Source organism: Sycon ciliatum, chromosome 1 (genome assembly GCF_964019385.1).
Source record: "Sycon ciliatum chromosome 1, ocSycCili1.1, whole genome shotgun sequence".
Taxonomy (NCBI): domain Eukaryota; kingdom Metazoa; phylum Porifera; class Calcarea; order Leucosolenida; family Sycettidae; genus Sycon; species Sycon ciliatum.
Genome location: NC_088643.1, coordinates 82,088,605 through 82,103,657, shown reverse-complemented (window position 1 = coordinate 82,103,657; position 15,053 = coordinate 82,088,605). Strand labels below are relative to the sequence as shown.

General features: G+C 49.3%; 1 protein-coding gene across 1 annotated transcript in view; it reads right to left on the bottom strand.

Annotated features, from left to right (window-relative positions):
- LOC135808174 (uncharacterized) overlaps positions 1 to 13,627 on the bottom strand; it is a 77,240-nt gene extending 63,613 nt beyond the window's left edge. The window contains exons 1-10 of the mRNA XM_065321330.1: positions 13,041 to 13,627; positions 10,870 to 10,941; positions 9,990 to 10,061; positions 9,553 to 9,624; positions 7,845 to 7,916; positions 7,309 to 7,383; positions 6,567 to 6,641; positions 917 to 988; positions 597 to 668; positions 286 to 357 (exon numbers count right to left, since the gene is read on the bottom strand). Coding sequence (XP_065177402.1) covers positions 286 to 357; positions 597 to 668; positions 917 to 988; positions 6,567 to 6,641; positions 7,309 to 7,383; positions 7,845 to 7,916; positions 9,553 to 9,624; positions 9,990 to 10,061; positions 10,870 to 10,941; positions 13,041 to 13,261 — 875 coding nt within the window. The 5' untranslated portion in view covers positions 13,262 to 13,627. The remainder of the gene's footprint in view (positions 1 to 285; positions 358 to 596; positions 669 to 916; positions 989 to 6,566; positions 6,642 to 7,308; positions 7,384 to 7,844; positions 7,917 to 9,552; positions 9,625 to 9,989; positions 10,062 to 10,869; positions 10,942 to 13,040) is intronic.
- Positions 13,628 to 15,053: the final 1,426 nt, after the last annotated feature.

Genomic DNA, 15,053 nt, shown 5'->3' with positions numbered 1-15,053 from the left:
GTGGTGATCACTAAACACATGCCAAGCAATACAAGAAGTAACGATGAAAAGGACCAAGGAACTGCAAGTTACACTTAGTAAAATGTCCACAAATACCACCAGTTACTTGACAATCAGCTCATGCGATAACATTGCACGACACTGACCGACAAGAAGTATTCTTCACACTTTCAAAAGACTAACACTAAGCCAACCTATACGAACTGTGTAATCCATGTGCACAGTTCTGCAGTACGGAACCTCTATGACGTGTAGTGTGTGGGTTAAGGCGAATCTTTTTCTTACAGGTTACGAAGTCGAGGTACATAGCGATAGTTGTCAAATACAATCTCCTCCAAGGGATTATAGGCAAGGTTCCTACAATGCATAGAGCACGCACGCATCGATTCACACACAAAAATTGCGCTAGAACAGCAAAATTATACATGTGGTGGGGTTTCCCCAGCACTAAGACTTGTGTTGGGTCTACTTTCAACAAGTATTACACATCCACAGGACCACAACCTTGCAGGGCAGTAGGGAATGTGGCTTCACTATCATATATCCGGTCACCAAAAGAAACTGGCAAGGAAATGCTAGAAGAAAACACAGCTTACATTGTTCGCAAGTTTTCTAATCCATACAATGACGCTTGCGTGAAGTTTACCAGCAGGTTCCTTGAAAAATCTCTGTGCATACAGGGACACACACCAACCAACCAAAGCACTCACATCTTGTAAAATCTCAAATACCCGGCAATCAGCATGCCTATTGTGCAAATCATATACACATTTCATTCTGCTCCTAACTAGAATAATTGTGAAAACCTCTTCTCACACGACATGTTCTAAATCCATACAACTGAGAACAGATCTGACAGTCTTGCTCAAAAGGAAAGGACAGCAATATGCAAATATGCAGAGCAATACCAACTCACAGGGTTTCCAGGTTGTTCAGGCTGAAGAAGACATTGTCCGGTATGATCGAAATGGAGTTATTGCTCAGCTCACTGTATGAGTACAAATTGTAGCAAAGAAGCCATGGTCACCACATTTCAAGGTGCACTAACAGATAAGCTGAGACTACAAGATACTCCGCCACAGCAATGAGCTGCAAGCTACTACCAATACAAGATAGTTTAGTTGAAAAAAGGTCAAGGATGAAACAGCTTCAATGGAGATAGGAATTGATTCATTTGAACCAGTGAAGCCAATGTTATACCGGCATTCCTAACAAAGATTTAACACACCCATCTGCATGCACACTACACAGCATTGAGAGCATTGAGTTGTGGGGATAGGAGTGGTTTGTCAACCGCTGTTTGCCTGGCTCGCAGTGAGTATTATTTTTAGTGGCAGCAGGGTGAGTCACCCTGGCCGCATCTTGATGTTAGCGACAAGGTGAGTCACCCTATCGCATCTTTCGAGAGCCAGGTGGGCTGTGTGAGCCGCACTGGCAGGATGAGCCTGGTGAGCGAGATTGACTCCCCTCTGTATTCAGTTATTTAAGTTGAAGAGATGTGATTGAATGTTGGTTCTGGTGATACCAAGAGGAAAATGAAGATGTGCTTCAGCATGGTGCAGCACAGCAGAAAGAAACAGAGGGCATGGTAGGGTGGGCTTTGAAGAGAGTCACCAGTCAGCCATGCAAATCTGAGCAGGAAGCAAACTGTGAAGTGTCCGGCGTGGCGCATGCGCCTTCTGTGTTAACTTATTTCTGCGCACTCACAAAAATTCATTTAACACACCCATCTGCATGCACACTACACAACATTGAGAGCATTGAGTTGTGGGGATAGGAGTGGTTTGTCAACCGCTGTTTGCCAGGCTCGCAGTGAGTATTATTTTTAGTGGCAGCAGGGTGAGTGACCCTGGCCGCATCTTGATGTTGGCGACAAGGTGAGTGACCCTGTCGCATCTTTTGAGAGCCGGGTGGGCTGTGTGAGCCGCACTGGCAGGATGAGCCTGGTGAGCGAGATTGACTCCCCAATTAGACGAGAGAGCTTGGAAGCTCAGGGCCCTACGCTATGCTTTTATGCTTTTTTGCCTTGCTCATCGTACATGTTATAAGAACTGATGGAAATGTCTTTTTCCGTTGATTGGCCACATCAGTATTGCAAAAACGTTTCAATCGGTTTGAATATTATGAGTTAGGCAAAAGTATTTGCAGAATTTATTGCGGATTGTTACATGTATTTCTCTAATAATCATCCACTTTCGGTTTGCTCCTTCTTTTCTTTTTATCTCTTTATACTGTAAATCAACAAATTTTGGCCGATGAGAAATAGAAACCTCTCTATTAGAGAGGTTAAGATGCACGTTATGTCCGACGTGACGCGCAATTTCACGTCAAATTTGAAATCGATCGGTATTTTTGCTCTCACATGCATCCATTGCTCAATCATGCATCATTTGCCTATATGACAAACTTTGGCCTGCGATTTACTTTGGCCGGTTGGTACCAAGCGGCGAAATCAGCGAAATTAAATCGCCAGCGAAAATTAGTTGATTGTAATACAGTAATCGGATTTTCTGGCCTTTTTGTAGTAATACATGTACATTGACCTGTTGAGCCAATGACGACGCCGAATGCATGCCTGTGGAGCACATTACATAACTTTACAGTCTCCTAAAATACGTATCCTGTCCGACGGCAAAAGAGGCTGCAGATTTAGTTTTTCTGCGCGTCGACGGGATGTCTGCGACGCGAAAGTTCAGCTCGCGTTATTTGGCTCGCACGTCGAAAAATCAACGCGAGTGACCTGCTGCTCACGTCGAAATTTGGACATTACATAACTTTACAGTCTCCTAAAATACGTATCCTGTCCAACGGCAAAAGAGGCTGCAGATTTAGTTTTTCTGCGCGTCGACGGGATGTCTGTCCTGACGTTTACTGGGACCGGCGCTGACTCTGCCGATCACGGGCGTTCTGGACTCAACGGGATGTCTGTCCTGACGTTGCCTGGGACCGGCGGACTCTGCTGATCACGGGCGTTCTGGAGTCGACGGGATCTCTCTTCCGACGTTTCCTGTGACCGGAGCTGAATCGCTCGTTCACGCTTATTTTGGAGACGACGGGATCTCTCTTCCAAAGTATGTTTATGCTGACGCATCCTATCACCTATTCGGCGTCTATTCTAATTATTTTAATTTCCTCCTCATCTCCCTATTTCTTTCCAAATCTCCCTCTACATCTGGGAGTCGTATACATAATACGACGAATATTGGTACGGTACGGGACAGATACAGGAGCCCGCAAATATTGTGGACAGCTGTTATGTACAATCCTGTAGAGCCTTTGTAGTCACAGATACGGGACAGATACGGGACAGATACGGGATAGCTCCAGCCGTGACACAAACAAACAAACAAACAAACAAACAAACACCAAATTAAAGCTGTGTGGACCCTGGCTAGCGCCAGACGTTACTGAAGTAACGTCTTCTGCATAGCTACGGGAATAAAGCATCCTATTCCCACTACGACACCAGAGATTGCGCAATAGTTGCCTAGTGTTATAAGGCAATGGGCAAGAAAGAAGGCTGGGGCACAGCAGAGTGCCATGACAGAAAATGAAAGCAGAGCTGTCAACATGTTCAGAAATCTCAGTTCGGGTATTGCGGCTTACCGGCTGAGAGATGGGCAGACGTCCATCACGAGGAGGCACAAGGTGCTGACGCCGTCTCCCCAGGAAGGGATGGAAGTCGTCTTGGGTCAGACGGGTCCCGGTTGGCTGTCGGGTGGAGGTGGCGGAACCGGAGGAGCTCTTGGCGGAATAGGGCATCAGCACGCACGTTGGTGATGCCAGGAATGTGGTGTGCAGTAATCATGAAGTTGCCCTTCGCACAGATGAAGGAAAGCTGTCGGAGAAGTGCCATCACATTGGGACACTTGCTGGTGCCAGATGCTACGACAGCAACCACCGCAGTGTTGTCCGAGTGGAAGCAGATGCGCATGCGGCTCCACTTGTGGCCCCAGGTAGCGCATGCCACACAGATCGGGTATAGTTCCTTGAACGTGATGTAGCGTGCAGAGAGGTGCCGAGGCCAACAGACTGCGAACCATTCAGGACCGTAGAGTGCACCGTAGCCGATCAAGCCAGAGGCATCGGTCTCGATGGAGATATTGTCTCCGCCGTTACATGGGATTGCAGCAGGAGGGCTTTGCCATTCCACCCCTCCAGCAAGTGTGACCACGATAATCACCCGACTCGCAAAGTTGAGTTTGCCTATTAACTGTTCCAGCTCCTTGCGTTTCAGGGATCGGCGGGTTGGGAGGGAGCCAAGCGTAGAGCGCAAGTCAGCCAGCTTGTCATCAGGAAGGCGAGCAATCATTCGGAGAGAGTCCAGCTCAATGCCGAGAAACGTGAGGACATTTGTAGGCCCTTCTGTTTTCTCTTCTGCAATAGGAACCCCGAAGTACTTGAAAACAGCCAGGATAACTTCAAGACGTTGGCGACATAGAGGGGAATTAGCAGGCCCGCACAGCCAAAAATCATCCAGAAGATGCAATAAATGTGGGATGGAAAACAGCTCATGGCAAATGCTGCAAAAGACATCAGCAACACAGTTAAACAAATAAGGGGCTGACCGCAGGCCAAAGGGCAGGACCTTGTCAAAATAGAATTGATCACGCCACTGAAAACCTAGCAGATAATAACAGGCTGGGTCCACTGGTACAAGGCGAAATGCATTACGGATATCCAGCTTAGCCATAAGTGCACCTGGACCATGCATACATAAGATGTGTATGGCGTCGTCCACCGTGACGTACTGTACTACTGAAGAGAGAATGTGTCCTTGTCTATGCTGTCGTTCACGGACTGGCCATTGGGATAAGACAAATGGTGGATAAGACGGAGTTTCCCGTTTTTCTTGGGGACAACGCCGAGGGGTGCGGAAACAAAAACATCAAAGGGTGTGACAGAAAATGGGCCGGCAGATTCGCCGGCACGAATACGATCAGCAATGTGGTCATCAACAAAGGAAGTGTGTTCATGTGCAGAAGAAAGATTATCAGAGATCAGGGAGTGCATAGTGCCAGAGTGTCCAACGTGAAAGCCATGGTCCAATCCGTGCAAAACGAACTCAGCAAGATTTTGGTCAGATACACGTGGCAGTAATGTGTGAAAGCGAACAGTGTTCAGGGGAGTGGAAGTCGGCTTACTTTTTCTCAGCTGGCTTTGAAGTCTTCTCGTGGCTATCTGCAGGGCGCTGCCACTTGAAGCGGGTGGTGCTGGCGCAGGATGTGGTGGCGTGTCCTTTGTCTCCGCAGGAGCTGCAGGCGTGGAGACGGTTGCAGGGTGTGCGGGAGCAGGGCCTACCGCGGTTTAAGTTAAAACAGACCTGGCGGGTGCTGCCCGCACCAGATGGAAAGGGCTGCGCGTGTTGAGCTGCGGCATGTGGACAGCGGCCGCGGCTGTGTTGGAGCGTGCATTTGGTGCATGACGGACGGGGTGAGCGGAGTAGGTGAATACTCCACAGCGTCTGATTGATCACGTCCCAGCGCAGTGCCTGGGCTGGCGGTGTGTTGGCGGAATGCCCGATCATAGTTGAGCACAGCAAGCGTCGTGAACTGCTGGTTCGCAGTACAAACAAAGTAGGTGCTGATAGCAGACGAGCTCATGAGCTCGGTCGGGACGAGCACGAACGACGATGCCATGTAGATTGTCCAGGCCTCCAGCCAAGCCGAGAAATCGCTGATCGCGCGCTTGTGCTTCGCGCTGAGGTTGAGGGAGAGCTGAGCCATGTCGCCGCCAGCTGTAACCAGTTGTATTGGCTCCTGTCCAGAGCTGAAGTTTTCCGGCAGGAGTTCCTCGAGTTCCACAAACTCTCCGCGCTGGATTTTTTCAATCGCGCGACGTGGCGGTGTTGGTAGAACCGAGGTTTCGGAGAGAACTGGAGGTCCAGACACAGTCGGAAGAAGTGGAGGTTCGGGGCAGGATAGGTCCGTAGCTTGACGCTCCGAGCGTGGGAGAGATCTTTCAGGTTCCGAACGCGAGCGTGGGAGAGATCGGCTTCCAGACTCAGCATGGTTCTCCAGGCATTCCACGCGTTCGAGGAGAGGGTGGAGAGCGTTCATTACGGCCGAGGAAATGGTGTCCGGGGAGAGCAATGAGGGCTCGTCCTGCAATGAAACTTCGGTGCCCGGAGCGGGGTCAAAACTAGCTGCTGACGGCGTGTCGGACGTATCAGGTGCAAAGACGCGCGTGACGTCAGTCCGCGCGTATGGCGAGGTTGAAGTCCGACCAGAGCGGCGGGTAGCCTCGACGGCATACCCGCGTGCGCCTCCACGTCCCCTTCCTCGCACAGAGCCTCGTGCTCGTGGCATGGTGAAAGAGAGAGAGTAACTGTGAAAACTTTGAAGAGAGTCACCAGTCAGCCATGCAACTCTGACCAGGAAGCAAACTGTAAAGTGTCCGGCGCGGCGCATGCGCCTTCTGTGTTAACTTATTTTTGCGCACTCGCAAAAATTCATATAGAATGGACCATTCCTACCAATGTTATACCGGCATTCCAAACAAAGATATAGAATGGACCATTCCTACAAGATCTGCGTGAAACAAGACAATGTCCATCTGATACTTACAGTACTCTGAGCTGTGGTAGGTTTGTGCGGAAATCAGTTGTTGGGATTTCCGTCAGGCCACAGTCAGCAAGACTCCTGCAAATTCAAGTCAGGAAGGAGAATCAGGACAAGGTGTATAATGTTGTGGCTTGCAGGGGTGAATCCAGCAATTTCTACAGGGGGGTTCCAGTTGAGCCAAACCTGAATAGCTGATACACGTACATGTACATGCATATGGTTTCCAGTAGCACATTTGCGAAATATAGGGGGTTCCTCGGACCCCCCCCCCCCCCCCCCCCTGGCTGGATCCACTCCTGACATGGGTGGTAATATCGGAAGAAGAGGACTGATACTAATGCTGCAGCTCATGCCTGATGCTGAGGGGAAGGTTGACCGTTCGTGACATGCTTCTCGTGTGACCCAGACAGCGGCCAGGTGTCAGTCAGCACGAGTTCCAATGCTAGAAGCAGCCAACTTCAACTGTTCTTCTGTTGCCCTAAATTGGCAGCTGATCATACTCTTTTCCTTGGCCATGAATGCCTACACTAGATTCACCTGCTCTTGATGGAGCAAGCTATCTGAGTTCACATCTTTCTCACTATTACCCTGCCAGTCTAGCTCCACATGCCCAAAGTAGAGTTGCATTCAGTATTCTTAGAGCACCCATACACATGTCACGCATACAGACTACAGCCACACATTCATAACTGAGCAGCAAAAGACAGTCTAGCTCCCAGCTGCAGCATATCACGTGGCAACTCACAGGTTCCGCAAACGAATCGGTCCAGCAAAGCTGTGCTGCTCGACATCCAATGGGACAGATTGTTGGGAAAGGTCACTGCAAGACATACATAAATGCAAAGAATGCAGCCGTCAGACTCAATAGTAGCGTGCCTATGGGTATCATGAACGTGACAACTCTGACAGAGAATCCCAGATAGCATACAAGCTGGTGTGGTCTACTAGATCCGACCTGGGCAATGCTGTCATTGAAAGTCATTACCTGAAGGTACTGCAGCAAGTAGAGAATGTCTGAACAACCCACTGGGTGCCAGGCGTGGAAAAACTACATGCATAGGCTAACAACACGGCGGTCCGATGATTGCCCAACGGTCGGTTTCACTACGTGCACGTGATCAATGGTCCAAACTGGACCTTGAGCAACTGCAGGCTGTTCACTTTACTTCTCCACTAACTCTTTAGCTAATGGATACCAGATCGTAATAGGGTGTCTAGAGCAGTAGAGCACTTCACATTTCGTTGTGCCAAGAAACCTTCGTTAATAATAGATTGACTCACAGATTGGTAAGTTGGCTGAGACCAAAGAATGTCGCCCGTGTGACCCTCAGGATAGCGTTGTTCGAAAGCAACCTGTAAATATAAATACAATGGCACAAGGACACAGGTGTAAAGCTACTTGCATGACTCGCTTCCAACAGCACACCCGGAAGTGAATAGTAAGGGCAAGAGTACATAACCCCCCAGAGTGTGCAACACCTGATTCAGCTCTGCATAGGGTCTTGGTCGAGCATAATCGGATCTTCTGATGTCATGCGTACACTCCACACCAGCGCAAGGCCGGTCTCGAGGCAGGGCACCGTTGTTTTTGATCCGAGAGTACCCGCAACTCCCCGGGTTCCCCTCAGATGTGTACGGTATTATGACGCAAAGATCCGATTACGCTCGACCAAGACCCTATGCAGAGCTGGATCAGGCGCTGCACACTCTGGGGGGTTATGTACTCCGATTGGTAAAGGCATAAGCCTATGAGTAATGCATGTGAGTACGCTGGGATCAGGAATGCACTGTTGAACACCCCAGACGGCCATGCCCAGGTGGCTGTGTGGGGTGTCTATGGTGCAATTACGGCATTGCGCAATGGGCTTATTGACTGAGCACATACAGCACAAGCACTCGCCAATGCCCTGAACCAAGCAGAGAACCCGCAAGCCTCTACTACTGCCTCTACTACTGCTTTGCACGCCTGGAGAACAAAGTGGCGAGTCAGCTTAGACCCTACCATGTCGCAGTCTTTCTGAACCTTCTGCCATAGGCCTTTCCCTGCCAGGTATCACATTTAGAGGTGAGGTCATCCATCAGCTCCAGCAGTTGAAGCTCCTGGGAGTCATGCTCGACTCCTAGCTCACCTCTGGCAAACGCCTTCAGACGGTTGCTGCCAGAGAAAATTCCAGGATGGGCCTCCAGGGCTAGGCTTCTCAAGTGGCAGGTGGCCCTAGCAAGTCGGTCTTGTAAAAAAGGCTTTATCAGACTACTACTCCAGCAAGCCCCCCCCCCCCTAACCACCACACACACACACCTGGATGGGAGCTGCGCCCACCAATTTTGAACACCTCAGCCCTGCCCAGCAGTGGACACTGTACGTCCTGGGATCCCGGGTTCAATGCATTGTTGCGAGCCTCAAGGCGGATACATTGCCGTCTTTCCTTCGGACAAGCTGCTGTGCCTCCCAAGGATTCCCTGAACATGTACATAAGTCTTCCTCCTTTTGACACACCAGCTAAACCTGTAACCTGCAGGTAATGTCAAAAGACCACTAGCTATCTGCTCCAATTTCAGAACTCTCCCCAATACGGCTCCCAAATTCCATTCAATGTCATCCTTCCGGCTTCACCATTTGCAGTCCATCGTCCGTCAAGGGCCTCCTAGCTTTCACGTCAAATGTCCTCCACCAGCTTCTCCATAGCCCTTGGCTTTGTCAAACAGACTCCATTTACTTCAAACAGTAAGAACCATGATATTCATGCTGCTGCTCCTCTACCAGTCTTTACGTGTCCCAGTACCCAAACTTCCGGCTGATCCAGTCCATGGCAAGGATGTATCAACTGCCACGGAATTCTCTTTTATCCTCATCACATCCTCACTGATGAAATTGGGAAATGCTAGCTGCTTCAAGTCACAATGGAATCCTCTAATCCAAGTAGGGGGGGGGGGGGGGGGGGGCTGTTGGACCATCAGTGGATGTCAGTGTGGACTAAAGCCAACTCACAGTGTGGTCAATAAGGGTGTATAGCGGAACGTTGTATCATCAATCGTAGTCAGTCCATTGAATCGAATATCCCTGAACAGCAGAGACAAGAAAAGGAGAACTTGCATAAGGAACAGTTCCCACCTCCATCCCGAATAGCCTTACACAAGACCAACACACTGATGGCCAAAGAAAAGCTATTCACAGCCAGAAAGTCTGCTGTTGTTGCAACTAATACTGGTGTACTGCGAAAAGGTTCCTTTCTGTAGGAAACTACACGTACCACACCGGTGCTGAGCTCGTGCTAACATGAACATAACAGAAGCATACAGTCACGTTCTCCTAATTCCTTTAGAACTCGGTTGTTCAACTGACTAGCATTGACTACATGCGCTGCATGGCAATACTGAATGGAATTTCACTGTACTATCTACTTCACATTGCACTCCCTCACTTACAAGTAACGGAGGTTTGCCAGAGCCAGTAGGTCAGTATCGGCAAGGGCGACAATACGATTGTAGGAAACATGGCTAGTGTCAAACACACACAGCACATGGATAGAGCACACACACAATAAAATAAGATATACACACATAATAATTATATTCATTGGTTTGAGGACACATAATAGGTAAAATATACATGAGTACACATGCACGAGCTGCAAGAGATCTACACCATTTGTGGACATGCTCATACACGTACTTCTGTCTCAAGTACTAGAATGTCTTGGATTCTACCACTCCACATGGCAGCATTCAGAATTAATGGATAGTCTGGCCAGGTGCTGCAAATCAGTCTGCAAATGGTGAGCCCAGTGAATTTGCCAATTTTTTTTACAAAAAAACCACGCACCAATTGATGGCACAAAGCAGCAAGGCAGCGATGAGACATATGGAATGGCAGGAGTGGGGGAGAGGCAGGGGCAGCTTGACCGACCATAGGGTCTCGGCTTCATTGCAACCCAAGCGCTCCACAAAAACAAAAGATTACAGAAAATACGGAGGGGGGGGGGGGGAGGTAGATAACTGGGGATTACGGGGAAAAGTATGCACAATAAAAAGTTAGAGAGTCAACGAAGTGAATGGAGGAGGGAACCGAGTTAGAGCTTTTTTTCCGTCTTTTTTCTTTGATTCATAGCCTGTCCGTTGCCCACTCCCAGCGGGTAAGGCGCAGGTGGGCGTCGACCTTTTCTTTGAACGTCTGCAGTCCTTTCCTTGTTGGCTGGTTCAGCAGAACCCCAATGATCACCTTGTGAACCTAGCTGCAATAATGCTCACAGAACTTTGGAGCTCTTCTTGACCATGACAGGATTATCCTATGCTTACACCTACTTACACATTCTGAATGGACGGGTAGCGTTCACTGCCAGCAATCTTCAGTGACGCCAAGTGGTTCCCGTCAAAGTGCCTGGTGAATCACGCATGAGACCAAGAGGAAGGTAAAGAAGTCACAGTTTACTTAGGGGTCATTGCCAAAGTGTTTTGTTATCCCTGAAACGAACACCGTTCACTGGGGGGGGGGGGGGGAGCCAAGACCGCAAGTCTACAGACACTGTGCATGCACATGCACGCAATTTGTAATGTTCAGTACAGCAAGCTGCATTCATCTTGGAGGGGAGGGGGGGGGGGGGGTCAGAGTATGAAAATTAATGAATGATGTTCATTTCAGGGACGACAAGAAAAACTTGCGACGACCCCTTATCAGTGTCACCAGGTAACACATGTGCCACAATACAGTAGGGCAGTAACAGTCAGTAGCAGCAGAAACTAGCCTGGTACTTACGACTCCATGGGTAATACCAAAATAGCTATCCTTGTATAATACCCCCCCCCCCCCATATTCCACATAGTATAGGACTTTCAAAGTGGTGATGCTGGAGTTTCACCACTAATCAAACCATAACCTATATCATCCATAAACACGGCCAAAGAGTCGTAGCATCCAGGAAGTCAGCACAGTTGGTTGGAATGTGAAGCAACCGTGGGTCTTGCTCATGGGCTGCCCATTACAGTCATCCTCGAGGCAGGGCCAATCCCACACGTGGCACATTCTGCAGGCTTGGTACACGTTTGTGAGGTCAACACGTTAGGTCACATTAAAGGGGAAGTTAAGGCAAAAATTAAAATTTCACCAGTTGTAGTCTTCGGGGTGCTGAGTCGAATGGTCTTGGTCCGAGAAAGCTGAGACGCTCCCTTCCTACTTGAATCCCAATCGAACTCGCGCACTTCCACCGAAACTGGGTGACTGCGCCCTACTAGATGGGGATTTGTATGCAAAATGTCACTAAAAGCGCCATTTCGTTCTTATAAAAGCACGGATGACCGCGATTGGCCCATATGTTGTAGTCGTTTGGACGCTGAGTCGACTGGTTTTGGTCCGAAAAGGCTGCGATGCAGCATTCCTCCTTTATTCCCAATCGAACATGGTTGAACAAGTGGTCACGTGCTCCTGGGTGCCCAAATCACCTGGTCACCACGCCAGCAGGCGACAACTTTCACACCAAGGTTCAACTCGAGTTCAACTCGAGTGACAGGACTGCACCCAAAAAAGGTCAAACAGGCTAGTAAGTTGTACCCTGCAGGCACGGTGACCAGCTGACTGGTGTACACAGGAGCCCGTGACCACTTGTTCAACCATGTTCGATTCGGAATAAAGGAGGAACGCTGCATCGCAGCCTTTTCGGACCAAAACCAGTCGACTCAGCGTCCAAAAGACTACAACATATGGGCCAATCGCGGTCATCCGTGCTTTTATAAGAACGAAATGGCGCTTTTAGTGACATTTTGCATACAAATCCCCATCTAGTAGGGCGCAGTCACCCAGTTTCGGTGGAAGTGCGCGAGTTCGATTGGGATTCAAGTAGGAAGGGAGCGTCTCAGCTTTCTCGGACCAAGACCATTCGACTCAGCACCCCGAAGACTACAACTGGTGAAATTTTAATTTTTGCCTTAACTTCCCCTTTAAGGTATCCGCTGCTTCTGAATACTATTCACGAGCCAGGCCCAGTCCACTGAGCACGATGTGCTCCTCCGTCAGGATTGCTCATAACAAGTCTGTCTAATGGACAACCACAGACTGTTATTGTCCGGAACCCACTGATGCTACTTTGTCAACACTTGCTTCGAGGCCAGACTTGATTGAAACAAGCAACCTCATGATCTCATCTGATCTGCTTCAAGTCCCCCAAGTGGCTCGATATTTCATGCCAAACTTCTAATGTCCCCGAGGGTGACCAGTTTAGAGTCGACTAGAAATTCATGATCTTGCATGCATTTCTAGAATGTTCTACTAAATCTCTGGGTGTCACGGTAAGTACAGACAGTGCACGTACAGGTGCCTGGACATATCGATCTGCACAACAGGTGACACTTCAGTTACCCTGGTTAGTTCTGGCTGTCCCTACGCTTCCCCCTCCCTCTCTCTCTCTCTCTCTCTCTCTCTCTCTCTCTCTCTCTTTCATGTTACCCTGGTCAAGCATGCCTCCCCGTGCATAGTCATGTACTTACAAAGACCTGGTTCTAGGCAAGAACGTTTTCGGCCAGCCGGTCATGTTCAGGTACTGACAGAAGATATCCACTTCTCCATCGCCGAGGTTTCTGCAGTCACAAAGAGGGCTCGGACACTGCTCGATTGGCTGCTTCCCAAGCGTTGGTAATTGAGCCAGAACGACATGACGTACAAAATTGCAGCCCAATATCAGCCAGATAGCCAGCGCTAGGGTACGCATTGTGGCGAGTCAACCGTTTGCTTGGGGTCAGCGATTCTTTGTGCGGTAAGCAAAACGACCACACTATCCGTGAATCAGTACATCTTTTCGCTGAAGCGGGAGAAAGCCAGGAGGAAAGACGAGTGGCTAGGACGATTGACTGTCATTCAAACGGACGCCCGTCCCTCTTCTTGTGACCACTTCAAAGCGTGTGCAGCTCCTTCACCTTTCATTTTACAACACTAACTGCAAGATGATCTTCAGGAGGGACGCTAACTATTTACTTGCTTCGGATTTCGACGGAATGTAATTACTTATTCATTGCAGTGCTGCCCCTCTTTCTACCGCCAACACCTCGCAAAACAACAAAAACAGCAGACAGTCCAAACAAACTACAAACTGTCGTCCTTCGCGAAATAGACGTTTATAAGGAACTGGTATGACCTGTCACGTGTAGATCTACATCTACATGCGGACATCGCCTGCCAACATAGTCAATGTCAATGTCAATGTTTACCACCGTACCAGCGCTAGCGCTAGTGCCACAGTGCATGCACTAAATATCTAAACTGATAGTCCGACGATATTTGCCGCTGACACGTGAATCCCAGAGACGAGAGTGCAAAACCAAGGCCGAGGGCAGACGGCTGTAACATCCGGATGTCTGAGCGTCTTCGATCGGGCCATGCCATGGCCAAGATGACCGTATTCGCTGCCATTTTGAAACGTACTTACGATTATTGGTGCCAGCGATCATAATCAGGGAATAGTACAATACAGTCTTGTACTACTCCCTGATCATAAGACTTTAGTATGTTTCAAAATGACAACGAATACGGCAGTTCAGCACACCACAAAAAACCACCAGATCTATCAATCCAGCACCTCCCCCCCCCCCCCCCCCCCCTCCCCCCCTTCAATAATTTCAATCGCACAAATGGCTGTACACGCAGAGAAAGAAGAAAGTGCGTCAGAGTCAGGCGGAGTCTCATCAGATGCCTTGCGACACACCATTGTCCTCGCCGGTGAACCTGGCGCCTCGGGTTGGCTTAATTGACGTCCTTTGAAAGAGTATGGCTTTTAAGCTTCCATTGAGTGAGCAGAGTTCAGGGACGGTGTGTGCCTCCATTATGGTTGGATGCCACCGAGCCGGGTTACCCACTCATTGCTCTTGTGGACGGGACAATGGTATTGACCATGCCTTGTCATGTCCCCTTGCTGGTTTTACCACTATCCGCCTCACTAAAATGAGATCCGGGACGTAACAGCCTCTCTCCTTCAAGAGACCTGTCACAATGTCTCCATTGCGCCACTGCTGCAGCCACTCACCGGGGAGAGAATGAGGTACAGGTCTGCTATCGTGGAGCATGCGCGGCTTGATGTCGCGGTCAGTGGTTTGTGGCGCTCAAGTCGTTTTGAGCGTATTTTACTTGATATACGGGTTTTTAATCCTCACGCACGCTCAAATCGATCTACAACACACACCACTGTCTATCGGCGCCATGAAAAAGAAAAAAGAAGATACTATCTTTACTTATAAAAGAGAGGCACCTGTGACGTGTGTCTGTGTGTGTGTCACGCTCCTTATAAAGAAGAGGCACCTGTGAGGCTGTGACGTGTGTTTTTGTGTCACGCTGAAGCGCTGCGGAGCAGCGCTGCCCTGAGCACGCGAAGCGTGCGAACAGACTCAGTGTAGCACAGTGTAGCTAGCGGCCGCAGAAGCACTGAGCACGCGAAGCGTGCGAATCGTGTAGCTAGCGCCCGCGTAGCGGAAGCAGCCACAGAAGCACTGAGCACGCGAAGCGCTAGCGTT